Source organism: Trachypithecus francoisi, unplaced genomic scaffold, assembly GCF_009764315.1.
Source record: "Trachypithecus francoisi isolate TF-2019V2 unplaced genomic scaffold, Tfra_2.0 Lachesis_group1, whole genome shotgun sequence".
Classification (NCBI taxonomy): domain Eukaryota; kingdom Metazoa; phylum Chordata; class Mammalia; order Primates; family Cercopithecidae; genus Trachypithecus; species Trachypithecus francoisi.
In genome coordinates this window covers 180405319-180422439 of record NW_022681454.1, presented here as the reverse complement: position 1 = coordinate 180422439, position 17121 = coordinate 180405319, and the positions used below count along the sequence as shown (strand labels likewise).

General features: G+C 42.4%; 1 protein-coding gene across 5 annotated transcripts in view; it reads left to right on the top strand.

Annotated features, from left to right (window-relative positions):
• The window catches only part of FAT1 (FAT atypical cadherin 1), a 140853-nt gene that overhangs the window by 109735 nt on the left and 13997 nt on the right, over positions 1-17121 (top strand). For all 5 annotated transcript variants that reach the window (XR_004438251.1, XM_033215936.1, XM_033215935.1 and 2 more), the window contains exons 11-21: positions 462-658; positions 3595-3748; positions 4851-5084; positions 6462-6851; positions 8037-8251; positions 8515-8652; positions 12008-12151; positions 13535-13732; positions 14129-14930; positions 15076-15207; positions 16666-16823. Coding sequence is in view for 4 of the 5 variants with exons in the window: in XM_033215936.1 (XP_033071827.1) it covers positions 462-658; positions 3595-3748; positions 4851-5084; positions 6462-6851; positions 8037-8251; positions 8515-8652; positions 12008-12151; positions 13535-13732; positions 14129-14930; positions 15076-15207; positions 16666-16823 (2762 nt within the window). In the remaining variant the exon portion in view is untranslated. The remainder of the gene's footprint in view (positions 1-461; positions 659-3594; positions 3749-4850; positions 5085-6461; positions 6852-8036; positions 8252-8514; positions 8653-12007; positions 12152-13534; positions 13733-14128; positions 14931-15075; positions 15208-16665; positions 16824-17121) is intronic.

Below are 17121 nucleotides of genomic sequence, written 5' to 3'. Positions count from 1 at the left end.
GTATGGAAATTGAGGGCTTAAGGGATAATTTTAGTTAAATATCTAAAATAATAAGTAGAAATAACGTCTGTTGAGCCTCATTTCAAGCTTGTTACCTGAGCAAAGCTACCAGTTGTTTCATTAGACTGTTTTTGATTTTTGTGACTCATTCTTTCGAACCTTATACTTAGTGCATTATAAATATATTATCATTAAAAAATCTATAGTTTTAATGCAAGCTAAATTATTATTTAGTAGTCTTAATGCTATGTTTATTAATGCTGCCCTTTTTTTGTAAATTAGTTTTTTTACAAAAAATTTTTTTTGTAGAAACTAATAGATGCCAAATTAATTTTTTTAGTAATTCTTTTAAATGGTAACATTTATTTACCGTTAAATAAACACTACAGTTTATTTTTGCTCTTACTTATTTTTATCCTTTCAACAAATTTGACTATCATCTTCCTCCATTGATTTAATAGGAGGGGATCCTTTGGGACAGTTTGCTGTTGAAAATATACAGAATGAATGGAAGGTATATGTGAAGAAACCTCTAGACAGGGAAAAAAGGGACAATTACCTTCTTACTATCACAGCAAGTGATGGCACCTTCTCGTCAAAAGCTATAGTTGAAGTGAAAGTTCTTGATGCAAATGACAACAGTCCAGTTTGTGAAAAGGTAAGCAACTCTTCCCTTGCATTTGTTATGAATTTAAATTTCTTAATGACCATCATTTGGCACTGCAGTGTAATTCACATGTGTTTTATGATTGCTTACTGATTAAGCAGAGGTGTTAAATGGGGTAAGACTTGGAAAAGCTTCAGAACTATTTGCAGGAATGCTAAATAAATCAGAAACCTCATTCTAAATAACTCAATTATGGACAGGACTACAGTTGTGTCTAACACTGAAAATGCTCTGTGAACTTTTCATGAGGGGATTCTCTTAATGGGGATACAGCTATTTTGGGGGAAGGATCTGACCGGAAACAAAGTGCCGATGTGCCGTGGGACACTGTTTTGGGGACATCTGCTCATCTGCATGCTAGAGAATCTCAGAGGTGGACAGTGTGCTTCCTGCATCTGCAGGACTCACCATTCAATGAGAACTAAAAGTAGACATAGGAAGAGCTGCTCCCTCCAAGGTTAGGTGAGGGCCATGTGGCTCGAGCAGGGGTGGTCCCTGGGGCCAGAGGGTGAGAAGGGCTGGCTCAACCTCGGGGGGCGGTAACTGGGTCGTCAGGAGTGGGTGGGGAGGGGCCATGGCGTGTGAGGAGGGATTGTGGAATAGCCACTGAGTTTTCCAGAAGTAGGAATCTGCATCGAGAGTCTTGGAAAAGGGTGAACTGGATTACCGTGGGTGGTGGCGGTCGTTCCAGGAGATTTGAACTCTATCCTAGAGAAAATAGGGACTTTGGAGCCTATTGTATCGGTAAGGTAGAGATACTATGAGACGAATTCCTTAAGATGCTTAGTTTGGGCCGGGCACAGTGGCTCACGCCTGTAATCCCAGCACTTTGGGAGGCCGAGGCAGGCAGATCACAAGATCAGGAGATCGAGACCATCCTGACTAACACTGGGAAACCCCATCTTTACTAAAAATACAAAAAATTAGCCGGGCGTGGTGGTGGGCGCCTGTAGTCCCAGCTACTGGGGAGGCTGAGGCAGGAGAATGGCGCGAACCTGGGAGGCGGAGCTTACAGTGAGCCAAGATCGCGCCACTGCACTGCAGCGTGGGCGACAGAGCAAGACTCCTTCTCAAAAGAAAAAAGCTTAGTTTGGAAGCGTCGTGCCCATTATTTAGACAGGGAGGAGTGGGTGCAAGGGGGCCCTGGAAAGCAGAGGTGGGGAAGGAGTGAAAGGACCAAAGCCACTACCAAGGAAGACCATCTGGTGTGACAGCCGGCAGGCATGCCATTGAGCCTGACTTTCTACAGGAGTAGAGGGAGCGACCAAAGCCATGGCAAAGAGGAGTCTGAGCCGGGGGCTGGCTTTAGAGGAGTTCCGTGTTGAGTTCCAATTCGAGTTTGCTAAAGTAATGGGACATCCAGTTGACCGTGTGTTTTTTAGACACTGAGAGAAGGCGAGATGTTGGATGGGTACTAAGGAAAGGTGTAGGAACTTGGCGTTGTCTCTGGATAGCTGAAAATTGAATTCATTTGAGAGGATACTAACAAAAAGGGGAAAAAAGAAGAGAGAGAGATTTCCAAAGGGAGAAGGGGGCTGAGCTGGAAGGAGAAAGAGGACACCAGTGCAGTGCCACCCTGGGTAGGGGAGAAGAGGACTCTGGGGAGGCAGGGTGGCAAGTGGAGCTGGGATGCGAAACAGACCATTTGGGTCCCATGATGGTGTGCAGGTGGCAGTCTGGGTAGCGTGTTGTGGATGGATGCCTGATGAGAGAGTGCAGTGATGAAGAAATAGACCTGCCCAGGGACGAAGGCTGAGAGTGACAGGGAGGAGGAGTGCACTGGGCCAGGAGAAGGCTGGATAGAGAGGAATGTGATTGGGAAGAGGATGGAGGAGTTGGAACCCCCCACAGATTCTGTGAGTCTGAGATGCTTGTGGCTGTGGAAAGTGAGAGGGCTGTTCTCAGGGAAAGCCTTAAGATGGAAGAACTCTTAAATTCAGTCGTGAAAGGAAGGGGAACTTCTCAGGGCCGAGGAGTTAATTCCAGTTCTTATTTGTACTTTGTATTTTCAGGAGGGGTGCGACATTCTCTCTTTCTTACAGCAACTAAGTGTCTTTGGTTGTTTTTTAGCCCTTTGATATTATTTCGATACAATACTGTATCATCTTCAGGAATAAGACTGGGACACTAGATCCTTTCAATTCATCCTGTTATGAAATACCCTTTTTCCCGAGTCCTTCTTCATGGAGTACTTTTCCATGAGTACTTCACTGGCAGTTGAGTTCAGATTAAGAAAATCAACCAAATCTTAATTTTTTTTAGGTTTTAATTTATGGCATGGATTTCTAAATAATTGGAGCTAGAAACAGCTGTTCACCGTGTTTGAGCATGAGGGCACCAGGATCACGCAGGGCAGTGGAAGGGCCTGAAGACTGGGCACCAAGGATCACGCAGGGCAGTGGAAGGGGCTGAGCCTTCACGCTCCCTTCTGTGGCCTTCAGGAATCTTCGTTTTCTCCCATAACATGAAACTTGCTTCTCTCTCAACTGCAATTATTTATGTTAGGAACACTTGCAGAAAATAAATTCCTGTATTTGGAAATAAGCAGATATGATATAACAGATATTCTCTGCAATTTTTAGTTAAACATGGAGTGCTACTTAAATTTTCGATTACTGCTTACGTTTTCTCAGAGGGATTTGGATATGAAATCAGCTTAATGACATATAGTAGCATTTTGTAGGTTAAACATCAGACCAGGCTCTTTCAGGGATGTAGAGTTGGTGGCTGCTCCACGGCTTCTCCTTGTTTCACGTGTTTTATGTTTTATGAGAAAAAGCGTTTTCAAAGCTCTTGGGACTTTATCTTTAGTCATTTCCCATGTTTTCTGTGGTTAAAGATGGATGATTTCTTTTCCGTTATTCCCTTGACATTTGTGCTGCCTGTTAATGTTTTTATGTGACGATTTTTGTTTAAACTCTTTGCAGACTTTATATTCAGACACTATTCCTGAAGACGTCCTTCCTGGAAAATTGATCATGCAGATCTCTGCTACAGACGCAGACATCCGCTCTAACGCTGAAATTACTTACACTTTATTGGGTTCAGGTGCAGAAAAATTCAAACTAAATCCAGACACAGGTAATGTTGGAGTTTGGGACAAAATTGTATATTCCAACAGTATCATATATGTGGGTGATTTTTAGATCACACACAAAATTTGAAATTACATTTTGCCCTTTTCAAATGTATTGTGATGCTCCGAAGTTGACATCTCTTAGAAATCTTGCCAGTAATTTAGTGTGTAAAATTCAAGGTGATATTTTTTAAAAACAGCAAGAATATCACCTAATTGAACCAAGGATTTAAAATTTAGAAGGCATTTATGCCACTTGTTTAAAAAAAAAAACCCTCAAGCTTTCTGCTTTATCCATTTTATTTAAATAGCATATTTTCTTGAATTTGTGACCATGAATTTATAATTTAGCATAATTTAGAATTTTCATAAACAAAATGATTCGTAGTATTTTATTTTATTTTTTTTTTGAGACAGAGTCTCACTCTGTTGCCCAGGCTGGAGTGCAGTGGCCGGATCTCAGCTCACTGCAAGCTCTGCCTCCCGGGTTAACACCATTCTCCTGCCTCAGCCTCCTGGAGTAGCTGGGACTACAGGCGCCGCCACCTCGCCCGGCTAGTTTTTTGTATTTTAGTAGAGACGGGGTTTCACCATGTTAGCCAGGATGGTCTCAATCTCCTGACCTCGTGATCCGCCCATCTTGGCCTCCCAAAGTGCTGGGATTACAGGCTTGAGCCACCGCGCCCGGCGGTATTTTATTTTAAAATAGAGTTGTTTTCCTTTTGTATTTTAGTAAAATTGGGATCAACTAAGTTTCCTGTTAAACCTTTTTATTATCCTCCTAAGGAACTAATTGTGAACATGTGAATCTAAATTTAAACATTTTTTAAATTTGGTAAATTAGGTGGCTGTTTTACCTGTGCAGTCTTAAATACAAGGTGAGAGGCCCACAGACCTGCAGGACTTAAAGAGCTAGCACCTGGCAGGGTTGGAGACCTGGAGCTCACTGCCTCTTGCAGCTGTTGAATCTGTCATTGATAATATTGGTCTCAGGAGGAAGACTGAATACTCAGACTAAGTAATTGAAAGAGAAAAGGGGAAGAAATAAGATGTACAGCTGCAGGTCACATGTCAAATTACAAGTGAGTCATTTGTTTTTGTTTGTAGGTGAACTGAAAACGTCAGCCCCCCTTGATCGTGAGGAGCAAGCTGTTTATCATCTTCTCATCAGGGCCACAGATAGAGGAGGGAGATTCTGCCAAGCCAGTATTGTGCTCACGCTGGAAGACGTGAACGATAACACCCCCGAGTTCTCTGCCGACCCTTATGCCATCACCGTGTTTGAAAACACAGAGCCCGGAACACTGCTGACGAGAGTGCAGGCCACAGATGCCGACTCAGGTATCTCCCGGGGGATGCTCTTGCCCTGCGCTGCTCACTGAGATCCTAGGAGCCTGTGTTTCAAAACACACCCCAGATTCAGCCTGTGCCTCTCACTCCTCCTCACGCATGCTCCGTAGCCCTTCCTTGTTGTGGAAGGAAATCTTTAGAATCATTAATTAATTTTTAATGAATATTTAAAGTTCCAAAGTTGTGCCCAGTGAACCTACTGCTGTGAGGTGTCTACAATTCTGGTCAATGACTCTACTAACTGATCTTCATACCCCATTGAATTAATTAGTGATGTGTTACTTTGTAAATAAACCATTAGTGACAGAGAGCGCTTTTAGCATCATTGGAACATAATGGAAGCAAATGCTTTATTATTATAGGTTTACAAATCTTTCAACATTTTTTTGGAGAAAATTGGACTATAGAATATATATTTATAGCATTTTGATAGCAGAGAATAACTTCTTCAGTCATACCACAGGTTGAGTATTCCTTATTTATAATACAGTTGGAACTGGAAGTATTTTTGGATGTTTTGATTTTTGTCAGATTTTGGAGTATTTGCATTATGTACTTATCATTGGAGTATCCCAGCTCCAAAAATCTGAAATCTAAAATGCTCCAATGAGCATTTTTTTAAAATCATCGGTTCTGCATTCAAAAAGTTAATAGATTTTGGAGCATTTCACATTTTGGATTTTCAGTTTAGGGATACTCATCCTGTGATCCTGAGAAATTTCAGAAGAATAGCAAAAATGTTGCTTTGTTGCTTTTCAGATCTTTATCACTGAAGCTAAATGATAAATAGATTTGATTTTTAAAGGTCTGTTAGGTACGGTAGTATTGGCTCCTATATAAAATAGTCTAAGAAGGCAGAGTCCCATGAAATTATATTTACATTTGTTTTAACAAAGTAAGTTGTTAATCTAATCCAAAAAGTTTACTTTTTAAAGATCATAGTCATACAAATTTGCAAATAATGTATATTAGCATTTACCCCTCCAAAAATATTATCTACATGTTTGTCTTTTTCAAAAAAAAGTGTTGGCCGGGCGCGGTGGCTCACGCCTGTAATCCCAACACTTTGGGAGGCTGAGGCAGGTGGAACATGAGGTCAGGAGTTCGAGACCAGCCTGGCCAAGATGGTGAAACCCCGTCTCTACTAAAAATACAAAAATTACAGCGCACCTGTAACCCCAGCTACTCGAGAGGCTGAGGCAGGAGAATCACTTGAACCTGGTGGGCAGAGGCTGCAGTGAGCTCAGATCACGCCACTGCACTCCAGCCTGGGCAACAGAGCGAGACTCTGTCTCAAGAAAACAAAACAAAACATGTGTTTAAATGTTTGTATTTAAAATATTTTGACATCGTTTTATGTCTTGATAGGATTAAATCGGAAGATTTTATACTCACTGATGGACTCTGCTGATGGGCAGTTCTCCATTAACGAATTATCTGGAATTATTCAGTTAGAAAAACCTTTGGACAGAGAACTGCAGGCAGTATACACCCTGTCTTTGAAAGCTGTGGATCAAGGCTTGCCGAGGAGGCTGACCGCCACTGGTGCTGTGGTTGTATCCGTTCTTGACATAAATGACAACCCCCCTGTGTTTGAGTACCGTGAATATGGAGCCACCGTGTCCGAGGACATTCTTGTTGGAACTGAAGTTCTTCAAGTGTATGCAGCAAGTCGGGACATTGAAGCAAATGCCGAAATCACCTACTCAATACTAAGTGGAAACGAACATGGGAAATTCAGCATAGATTCTAAAACAGGTAATCAACCATGTGTCTGAGAGGAACCCCTTCATTCCCCCAAGAGGACTAGATTTGCTTACCATGTTGCCTTATATTAAGTGGCCCTGTGCTGTCAGTGGATGTTCTAAAATGGTAAATCAAATTTTCTTTTAGTTGTTTACAGTGGGATTGAATGTTATTTGGAAGACTTCAGATTATAGTTCTACCTAATACATTTTGGGCATGTTCATTATAAAATACAAGCAAATTAACTTAGAAAATCAGAGCATCACGTTCTCTTAGTTTAGTGGAGATGTTAGGTACAGCAAGTTAGTCAAGATAAGAATGGGGGTTAGTAGAGGTCCTTATGTAATCAGACTCACGGAAGGTAACTTCCCAAGTGAAATAGTAATTCCAGTCTTTTTTATTTTAGTTTCTGTAGTGGACTTGTGATAATATGTTAAGTTGACTTCGTTGTCATGCTAGTTATCTGTAACAGTTGGAGTACTTGGAATCCCACTTAGGGAAAGACTGCAACAAGCTCAAAAGACGTAAGAACTGCTGACTCCTGCTGCGCAGATGTTTCGTTGTCTTGCCAACCTGTGGTCGAAAGTACTCCTGAGTCTTACAATACTGTAAAAAGTTGCTCCTTTCAAATTGTATTTATAATATAATAAAATTATTTTTAGGGCTCTTTAGGACTAGAGTGATGTGAAAGGAAAGACGTTAAAGGAATTGTTAAAAAAGGGATTTTTGAAAACGATAGGTTGTAAATAAAGGGTTGTCTAGACATTAAAAGGATATAAATCTCTATTTTAAAAATTGAGAAGGAAAATATTTTAAAAAGATGAAACAGAAAATGAAACTAAAAGACACAATAGAATTTTTATGATTTTATTAAACTAGAGTGAAGTCGAGTGAGCTATGGTATGGAAGGGATGATATCATAATCATGTCTATAATAAACAGGGATGTAGGTAATGTTGACCGGGAAAGCAATCTAAATATCATGAAGAATATCATGAAAATTAAGAGAAAGATCCAGGGATGGGCGGATTCATAGTTTTTAATTGTTGAATTAAGAAAACAGGAAACACACATAAATGGTAAGTAAACTTTTGAAGTGAAAACTAAATGTACTCAAAAGCGTTCATCTGTTTCAGTCATAGTAGGAAAATGTGGTAGCATTACAAAATGCTGGAAGTAATTTTGGTTTCTATTCAGGGGCCGTATTTATCATCGAGAATCTGGATTATGAAAGCTCTCATGAATATTACCTAACAATAGAGGCCACTGATGGAGGCACGCCTTCGTTGAGTGACGTTGCCACTGTGAACATTAATGTAACAGATGTCAACGATAACACCCCTGTGTTCAGCCAAGACACCTACACAGCAGTGATCAGTGAAGATGCCGTTCTTGAGCAGTCTGTCATTACGGTGTGTGTTTTCCCCCATTACAGTGAAAACTGTGTATCTTCTGGACCTTTGCAAAAGCTTTTAGTAAAATCAATCTGTTTTTTGTAGTGACCTTTGTAAATATTTTGAAGATCTGAAAGTGTCCTTTGTTAGGCCAACCAATTGCTGACTTCGTTGTGAATAATTGTGTTAAAACAGCTAAGCTATTAAGATCACAAATGTTGTTTAATAGGTTTAGGCCTCTTCCTTAGCTGTCTCCTAAACAGGAGTGTGGTGTGTTCTAGGTTCTGGCCGACGATGCTGACGGACCCTCCAACAGCCACATCCACTACTCAATTATAGATGGCAACCAGGGAGGCCCGTTCACCATTGACCCTGGCCGGGGAGAAGTCAAAGTGACCAAACTTCTCGACCGAGAAACAGTAAGTGAAAAAGTTTGATTTACATTGTTTACAAATTACCACCTCAATACCTAGAAATGCCTTGTGCTCCTATCTGCTGGGCGTGGTGTGAGCAGGACCGACCGCCTCAAGAACTGACGGCAAGATGTAAACACTCGAAAAGCAATTACACTGCGGAGATCCCAATGTGAGAAATGTGTTCCATGCTGGGATGAAGTTTGGATAATAAAGCTTTGTATTCAGGAAGAAATTACTGTTGGTTCCAGAGTTCTGAGACACTTCAGAAAGCTAGAAGCTGGGTTTTAAATAATACCAGAGATCTGGAAAATCATAGAGGTTGAGAGAAGGGAATTTGCAGTGAGGAGTTGCATGAACACAGGCACGCAGACAGAAGCCAAGAAATTTATTTAGGGGAATTTACCCAGTTGTATTGGAGTAATCATACAAAGAAAGTAGAGTGAGATAAAATAGGAAGGTATTTTACACACAGGTTACTGGCCACATAGAAAACCAGGACCGGAGGTTTGGACCTGATGCCACAGGCACTAGGATATGAGCATTTGTGAGCTGAGGAAGGTCAGTCGCTCTTCTCTATCTGCAGGTTCTGCATTTGTGAAGTCAACCCACCACGGATCGAAAAGTATTAGAGAAGAAAAAATGCTGGGTGTGGTGGCCTCCTCCAATAGTCTCAGCTACGTGGGAAGCATAGGTGGGAGAATTCATTGAGCCCAGTAGTTTAAGACCAGCCTGGGCAACATAGTGAGACCCTGCCTCCAGAGAAAGAAAGAAAAACAATAAAAAATACCAGTACAACAACAGAAAATACAACCCCCACCCCCAGTATAACAACCATTTACATTGCATTGATATCGTATTGAGTACTATAATCTAGAGATGACTTAAAGTGTGGGAGGATGTGTATAGGTTATGTGCAAATACTACACCATTTTATATCAGGGACTTGAGCATCTGTGGATTTCGGTGTCTACGAATACCAAATGAAGAAACGATTTGCAAAGGAAAAATTAGAATCCACAAAGCTTAGATATGGGCCCATGTAGAAAACATTGGTGTCAGAGGCAGCCTGATTCTTTGGTCTTACTTTGACTGGGTAGTACCATTAAAGAGAAGTTATGAGGTATAAACGTGTAAGGGATGGGAGAGGCTAGTGAATGTGGCTTTCGATACGCTGGTTTTTATAGGGAAATAGCATATTCAGGCAGAATTACTCAGCCAGTATTTGGAGATTTTAGTCAGATTTTGAGACTGGAAAGCCCTAAACATAGATAGGTACTTGCCCTTGGAGATGTTGATAGAAGTGACATGAGGGATTGAGATAAATACGAACAAATGAGGAGAGGCAGCAATGCTGAACATCCACCCACCCACTTACCCAGTATCCATCCACCCATTTATCCAGTCATCCATCCATCCATCCACCCATTTATCCAGTCATCCATCCATCCATCCATCCACCCATTTATCCAGTCATCCATCCATTCATCCACCCATTTATCCATCCCCCCCATGCATCTCCCCACTCATCTACCCACCCATTCACCTACCCATCCATCCACCCACCCATCTGTAGTTATCCATCCATCCACCCACTGACCTAACCACCCACACATCTATCTAGTTACCTATTCACTCACCCATCTACACATCTCTTCACTTACCCATCTATCCAGTCATGTGTCCATCCACCCACCACCCATGTATCCAGTTATCCATCCATCCACCCACCCACCCATCCATCTGGTTATCCATCTATGTAGTTACCCATCTATTCACCCACCCACCCATGTATCCACTTACCCATTCATTCACCCATCTGTACAGTTATTCATTCACCCGTTTATCTACCCACCTATCTATCCAGTTATCCATCCACCCAACACCCATCTATCCATCCATCCATCCATTCATCCATTCATCCATCCATTCACTCATCTGTGCAGACTCACGTCCAGGAAGGGAAGCTGAGCAGGAACTACTTCAGAGAGGTAGGCCTGTGAAGGCGAACCAAAAGAAGCCTTCGATTTGGGAATGAGAAGGACATGGGTGGTGATAAAGAATGAAATTTCAGAAGAATAATGGGTATATCTAAGATTAAAGGAATTTGGGGGGGAGATAGTGATGAATATCTCATTAAAGTCTCAATTCTTTAATTGCTCTTTTGATGTGTGAATGTTGAGAAGGGACTTTTTTTTTTTTTTTTTTGAGACGGAGTCTCGCTCTGTCGCCCAGGCTGGAGTGCTGTGGCGCGATCTCGGCTCACTGCAAGCTCTGCCTCCCAGGTTCACGCCATTCTCCTGCCTCAGCTTCCTGACTAGCTGGGACTACAGGCGCCCGCCACAGTGCCTGGCTAATTTTTTGTATTTTTAGTAGAGACGGGGTTTCACCGTGGTCTCGATCTCCTGACCTTGTGATCCGCCCGCCTCAGCCTCCCAAAGTGCTGGGATTCCAGGCGTGAGCCACCGCGCCCGGCCGAGAAGGGACTTTCCAAGGATTTGGGAAGCATGCTTAGGATTGCCCCCACTGCAGGGCAGAATAAATTTGGTATCTTCGACTAAAGAACCCAGATCCTTGAATACACTTCTGTCCCTTGCGAGATACCAAAGGAGCCAGCCTGTGGTGTTCCCCAAGCTAGTGTGTCAGCAGAATTCTTTTGCTGGAGCGTCTTGCAGGACCAGCATTCTGTAGAACATACTCTGGGATCTAGCCAGCTTTCTGGCTTCTCCCACAACTCATTCTAGAAGGCAGAACTTTATAGGGAACTGCCCTGAAAAAGGAGCTATCTCATTTGACTTTATTTATTTTGTAGGAGGTCATGGTGAGCTAATCCTGAGGGATTTAGACAGCTGAGTATAATCCGAGTGTGAAATTGAGGGGGAGGTGATCTGGAGTGTCCTGAGGCTTTGGAAATGAGTCAGCGCTGCGGTGCGGGAGGCAGCTCATGTCTGTCTGCTTCCACGGAGAGCAGACTTGGGGCCCTAAGGAAGGCTGCTGCCGTATGACCAAAGCCACAGCATTTGAGATGGGTTAACTTTTTGTCCTAATCATTTGTATTACTTTTATGTCTTAATTTCTGTTAATAAAACTGCAAGATAAAACACTTTTGCAAAACAAGTACATTTTTGAGAGGCATCAGAGAATCTAATCATTATCGGTAGTTCTTGCTGTTGGGAAATGGGTGTTCCTTGCAGTGCATTCGTGTGTGGGGGGTTAGGGCATCGCCCACAGACAGGATGCAATAGATAATGGCAGCTCCCTGGGACCTGCCCTTCGCGACTCTCAGGAGGACACTCCTGATTGGAGCTCTGTCTGTCGGCCTTGTGAAAATGAACGTGCATTCTGCCTTTTCCCTGAAAAGATTTCAGGTTACACACTCACGGTTCAAGCTTCTGATAACGGCAGTCCACCCAGAGTCAACACGACGACTGTGAACATCGATGTGTCTGATGTCAATGACAATGCGCCCGTCTTCTCCAGGGGAAACTATAGCGTCATCATCCAGGTGGGCTTTGAGTGCCAAGGGGGTCATGGGGTTCTTTGAAATGAGCTTTTCCATTGGCCTCTGTTGCTTTTCTTTCTTATCCATAGGTTTCTTTGTAGAAAAATGGGAAAGGTAGAATTCAAGAAGTCTCTATCAATATTAAGAGATGAGCATTTTAAAGATAAAGCCAAGCTTTTATCTCTTTTCTTTCTGTGCTTTGATTTTTGAGATATTCTCACTCTTCTAGGATTCCTACTGTTTAATCAGACCTGCTGCCGCTGGTGCTTTTCTCTGCCCTCTCCTCTCCCTCTTGACCTTCCTCTTCCCTCCTGCTCTTCTTCTAGTCCCCAGTCCCTCCTTCCCGCCCCATCTACTCCACTTTCTTCACCCTGCTCTTCTTCCTCCCTACTCCTCCTCCCTCCACCTCTTCTCCATTCCTCCTTCTTCTCTTCCTTCTCCCCACTCCCCCCTCCACCTCTTCTCTTCCTCCTCCCCACTCTTCTCCCCACTCCTCCTCTTGTCTCCACCTCTTCCCCACTCCTCCTCCCCACTCCACCTCTTCCCCACTCCACCTGCTCCCCATTTCACTGTCTCCACTCTTTCTCCTCCTCTGTCCACCGTGTCGCCACTCCTCCTCATCACCCCTCCTCCTCACTACTACTCCTCCCCCTCCTCACTTTTCCTCCTCTTGTCAACCTCTTTTCTTTCTCCTCCCCACTCTTCCTCTTCCTTCCTCTCTTCCTCTTTTTTTCTGAGATGGAGTTACACTCTTCTTGCTCAGGCTAGAGTGCAATAGCATGATCTCAGCTCACTGCAACCTCCACCTCCCAGGTTCAAATGATTCTACTGCCTCAGCCACCCAAGTAGCTGGGATTACAGGCGCCCACCACCACACCCAGCTAATTTTTGTATTTTTAGTAGAGATGGGATTTCACCATGTTGGCCAGACTGGTGTCGAACTCATGACCTCAGGTGATCCACCTGCCTTGGCCTCCCAAAGTGCCGGGATTACAGGTGGTGAGCCACCGCTCCTGGCCTCCTCTCTTCCTCTCTTCCTCCTCTCCTCCAGTCCTCTTCCTCTCCTGCACTCCTATTCCTCTCTGCTCTTCCTCCTGTTCCCCACTCCTCCTCCTTTCTGCCTCCCCTCCTCCCTCTTCCTCCTCACACATCCTTTCTTACCACGTTTCCTTCCTTGGCCTCCTTTTTCTTCCCTTTTTGCTACACTCCTTCTTTCCCTTCTCCTCACTACCACACTCCCTTTGCCACCTCTCCTCTTCCTTTCCGATAGAGCAATAAGGCTTTGTTTTGTATGTATTTTATATTATAGAAACTCATGTGTCCGTCCCAGATAGATTTGGCTGTGTTCCAGGATTTTTGTTTAATTTTGTTTCTAATCTTGGGCAGGAAAATAAGCCAGTGGGCTTCAGCGTACTGCAGCTGGTAGTAACAGATGAGGATTCTTCCCATAACGGTCCACCCTTCTTCTTTACTATTGTAACTGGAAATGATGATGAGGCGTTTGAAATTAACCAGCAGGGAGTCCTCCTGACTTCATCTGCCATCAAGAGGAAGGAGAAAGATCATTACTTACTGCAGGTTAAGGTATGAATGGCTTTCTTTATGGTTTGGTTGTGGATTCATAGAGAAGAGCTGCTTGGCATGGTTACCCTTTTCTATTTGAACAGCTTACATTTCATAGAAAGACAAACATTCATAGAATTGCTGTCCTTGTTTTTTGCCATACCTTCCATTTTTATCCCACTGCGCTTTAAAGGAGCTCATTGTTTATTTTTTCATAGTCATTGACAGAGCTAGGTTTTAGTGTGAATTAGTGAAGTGCTATAAATAAATGTATCCTTTTCCTTGATACGTTTCTTGTGTGGAGAAATGGATATCTACCAGTTAGTAATTTTTTGGGAACTTGAGTAATATAAATTTTTTTATTAAGTTATCAACAGTGCCATAGACGAAGGTGGTTTTATTTTTCTTTTCTTGTAGGTGGCAGATAATGGAAAACCTCAGTTGTCATCTCTGACATACATTGACATTAGGGTCATTGAGGAGAGCATCTATCCCCCTGCGATTTTGCCCCTAGAGATTTTCATCACCGCTTCCGGAGAAGAATACTCAGGTGGTGTCATTGGGAAGATCCACGCCACAGACCAGGACGTGTATGATACTCTGACCTACAGTCTTGATCCCCAGATGGACAACCTGTTCTCTGTTTCCAGCACAGGGGGCAAGCTGATAGCACACAAAAAGCTAGACATAGGGCAGTACCTTCTCAATGTCAGCGTAACAGATGGGAAGTTCACGACGGTGGCTGACATCACAGTGCATATCAGACAAGTCACACAGGAGATGCTGAACCACACCATCGCTATCCGCTTTGCCAATCTCACTCCGGAAGAATTTGTTGGTGACTACTGGCGCAACTTCCAGCGAGCTTTACGGAACATCCTGGGTGTGAGGAGGAATGACATACACATTGTTAGTTTGCAGCCCTCTGAACCTCACCCACATCTGGATGTCTTACTTTTTGTAGAGAAATCAGGTAGTGCTCAGATTTCAACAAAACAACTTCTGCACAAGATTAATTCTTCCGTGACTGATATTGAGGACATCATTGGAGTTCGGATACTGGATGTGTTCCAGAAACTCTGCGCAGGACTGGACTGCCCCTGGAAGTTCTGCGATGAAAAGGTGTCTGTGGATGAAAGTGTGATGTCAACACACAGCACAGCCAGGCTGAGTTTTGTGACTCCCCGCCACCACAGGGCAGCGGTGTGTCTCTGCAAAGGTAGCGCCCATGAGTGTATGAAAGTCGGGGTCACAGATGGTTTCAGAGGCCTTGGAAGCCTTTGATGGTTACACATGCAAGGCCATGTTCTTGAAATGTCTGTTAATTATCGTTTCCCTTCCTCCCCTCTTATCTTTGAATGAAGAGGGAAGATGCCCCCCTGTCCACCATGGCTGTGAAGACCATCCGTGCCCCGAGGGATCCGAGTGTGTGTCTGATCCCCGGGAGGAGAAGCACACCTGTGTCTGTCCCGGTGGCAGGTTTGCTCAGTGCCCAGGTGAGAGTTGAGTGGTTGGGCATACTTTTCTTTTTAAAAAATCAGTTTCATTGTTTCTTGTAATTTTCTTCTTTATTGGACTCTAAAAATACTGCAAAGTATGTTTATTGTAACAAGACGGATGTGGAGATGAATGAAGAATGACAGTAGTCAGTTTTGCTTCCTCTTATTACAGTACAGCCCTTGGTTCTTACTTGGTGTTCCTCCTCCTGGGTCTTCAGTGATTATGTAAACATATAGAGCTAACAGCGCAGCGCCGTATGTAGCAGTTTGATTTTCCTAGAAATTCAAGAGTGATCATGTCTCACGCAGGTCTCTCCCTCTTGCCTTTTCCCTCCGCTTAGCAGTATGGTAAAGAGCAGCTTTCGTGTTGTTCCGAGCCCGTACCTATACACCTGATTCTTTTGGATAGCTGGATAATGTTTTCTAGCGTAGCTGTACTTACTCAACATGGTTCTTATGTCTAAAGATTCAAGTTGTTCTGTTTCTTTCAGATAAAGAGATTACATGTATCTTTACATACTGATGCGTTCATTTCTATACAGTGTATACATTATAAAACTAGAACTTGCTACGTCAAAGATCAGTGACATTTTAAATTTTTTGATATCACTATGAAGTTTTCCAGAAAGTCATATTAATTTTTATTTCTTCCAGTTATGTATGAAGGTTTCACTCTCCATTCTCTTGACATCATTGAACATTTTTTGTTATAAAATGAATTCCCCACCATCTATTTGATGGGTGTGAAATGATATCTAATTATTATTGTAATTTGCATTTCTCTGGCTACTTTAAAAGTTTTCATCTCATTTGTTCATTTCCTATCAGTATTGCCTCTGCTGTGGCCTACCTGTTCATGTTGTTTGATGGTCTGGGTTATTTGTTTCTTAGTATCAATGTGTAGAGTTATTTGTGTATTAGGAGTATTAACATTCACAATGTTGCAATTTCCTCTGTGTTTTTATCATTTATATTTATATTTTTTGATTTGTTAAGTATGTCTCTTGTCATTTTGAAATTTATTGTCATTTAGTCAGTTCTACATAATTTTATGTAACAGTTGCCGTCTCTGGAGATTGATGACATTTTCGTCTTCTTTGGGGAATGGGGATTGTTTGATTTTGCTTGAAAGGGTTTCTTAAATCACTTTGAGGCCATATATAACTATTCTCTGAAATTTTCTTATAATTTTATACTGAACGTTTTTATATTTAATCTTTCATTAGAATTCATTTCTGTGTGATGCAGTAGTCAAATTTATTCTTTCCAAACGGAGAGCCAGTCATGCTGTGCTTTTGATTTAGCAAATAGACATTTTCCCACAGAATTGGATATTAAAATGTTATAATCTTAAATAAAACCCTAAATCAGTCTCAAGGGGTGCAGGGGAGTCATACTTTAAAGAATATGCTTCAACTTGGTTCTGGTTTATTTTTTCCTCTTTGCAATTCACAGGGAGTTCATCTATGACATTGACTGGAAACAGCTATGTGAAATACCGTCTGATGGAAAATGAAAACAAATTAGAGATGAAATTGACCATGAGGCTCAGAACGTATTCCATGCATGCGGTTGTCATGTACGCGCGAGGAACCGACTATAGCATCTTGGAGGTATGTTTCTCCAGTGTTGCATCTCAGTGGAAGACCTTCAAACCATACATTTTATGTTCAGATTGTTAATTTGCACAGGTAATAAAGTAAGTGAAATGGTTGAATTCTACATTTAAACAGTTCATTGATGCCTGTCCAAGTTTTCGACTATGTGGGATGAAGAGCTCTTTTTGCTCTGCCATGACATAGAGATTTAGGTCCATGTGACAGTTAACATTCAAACTCTAGGCAATACTACATTTTAATGGTGGTGGTTGGGTGTGGTGGCTCACGCCTGTAATCCCAGCACTTTGGGAGG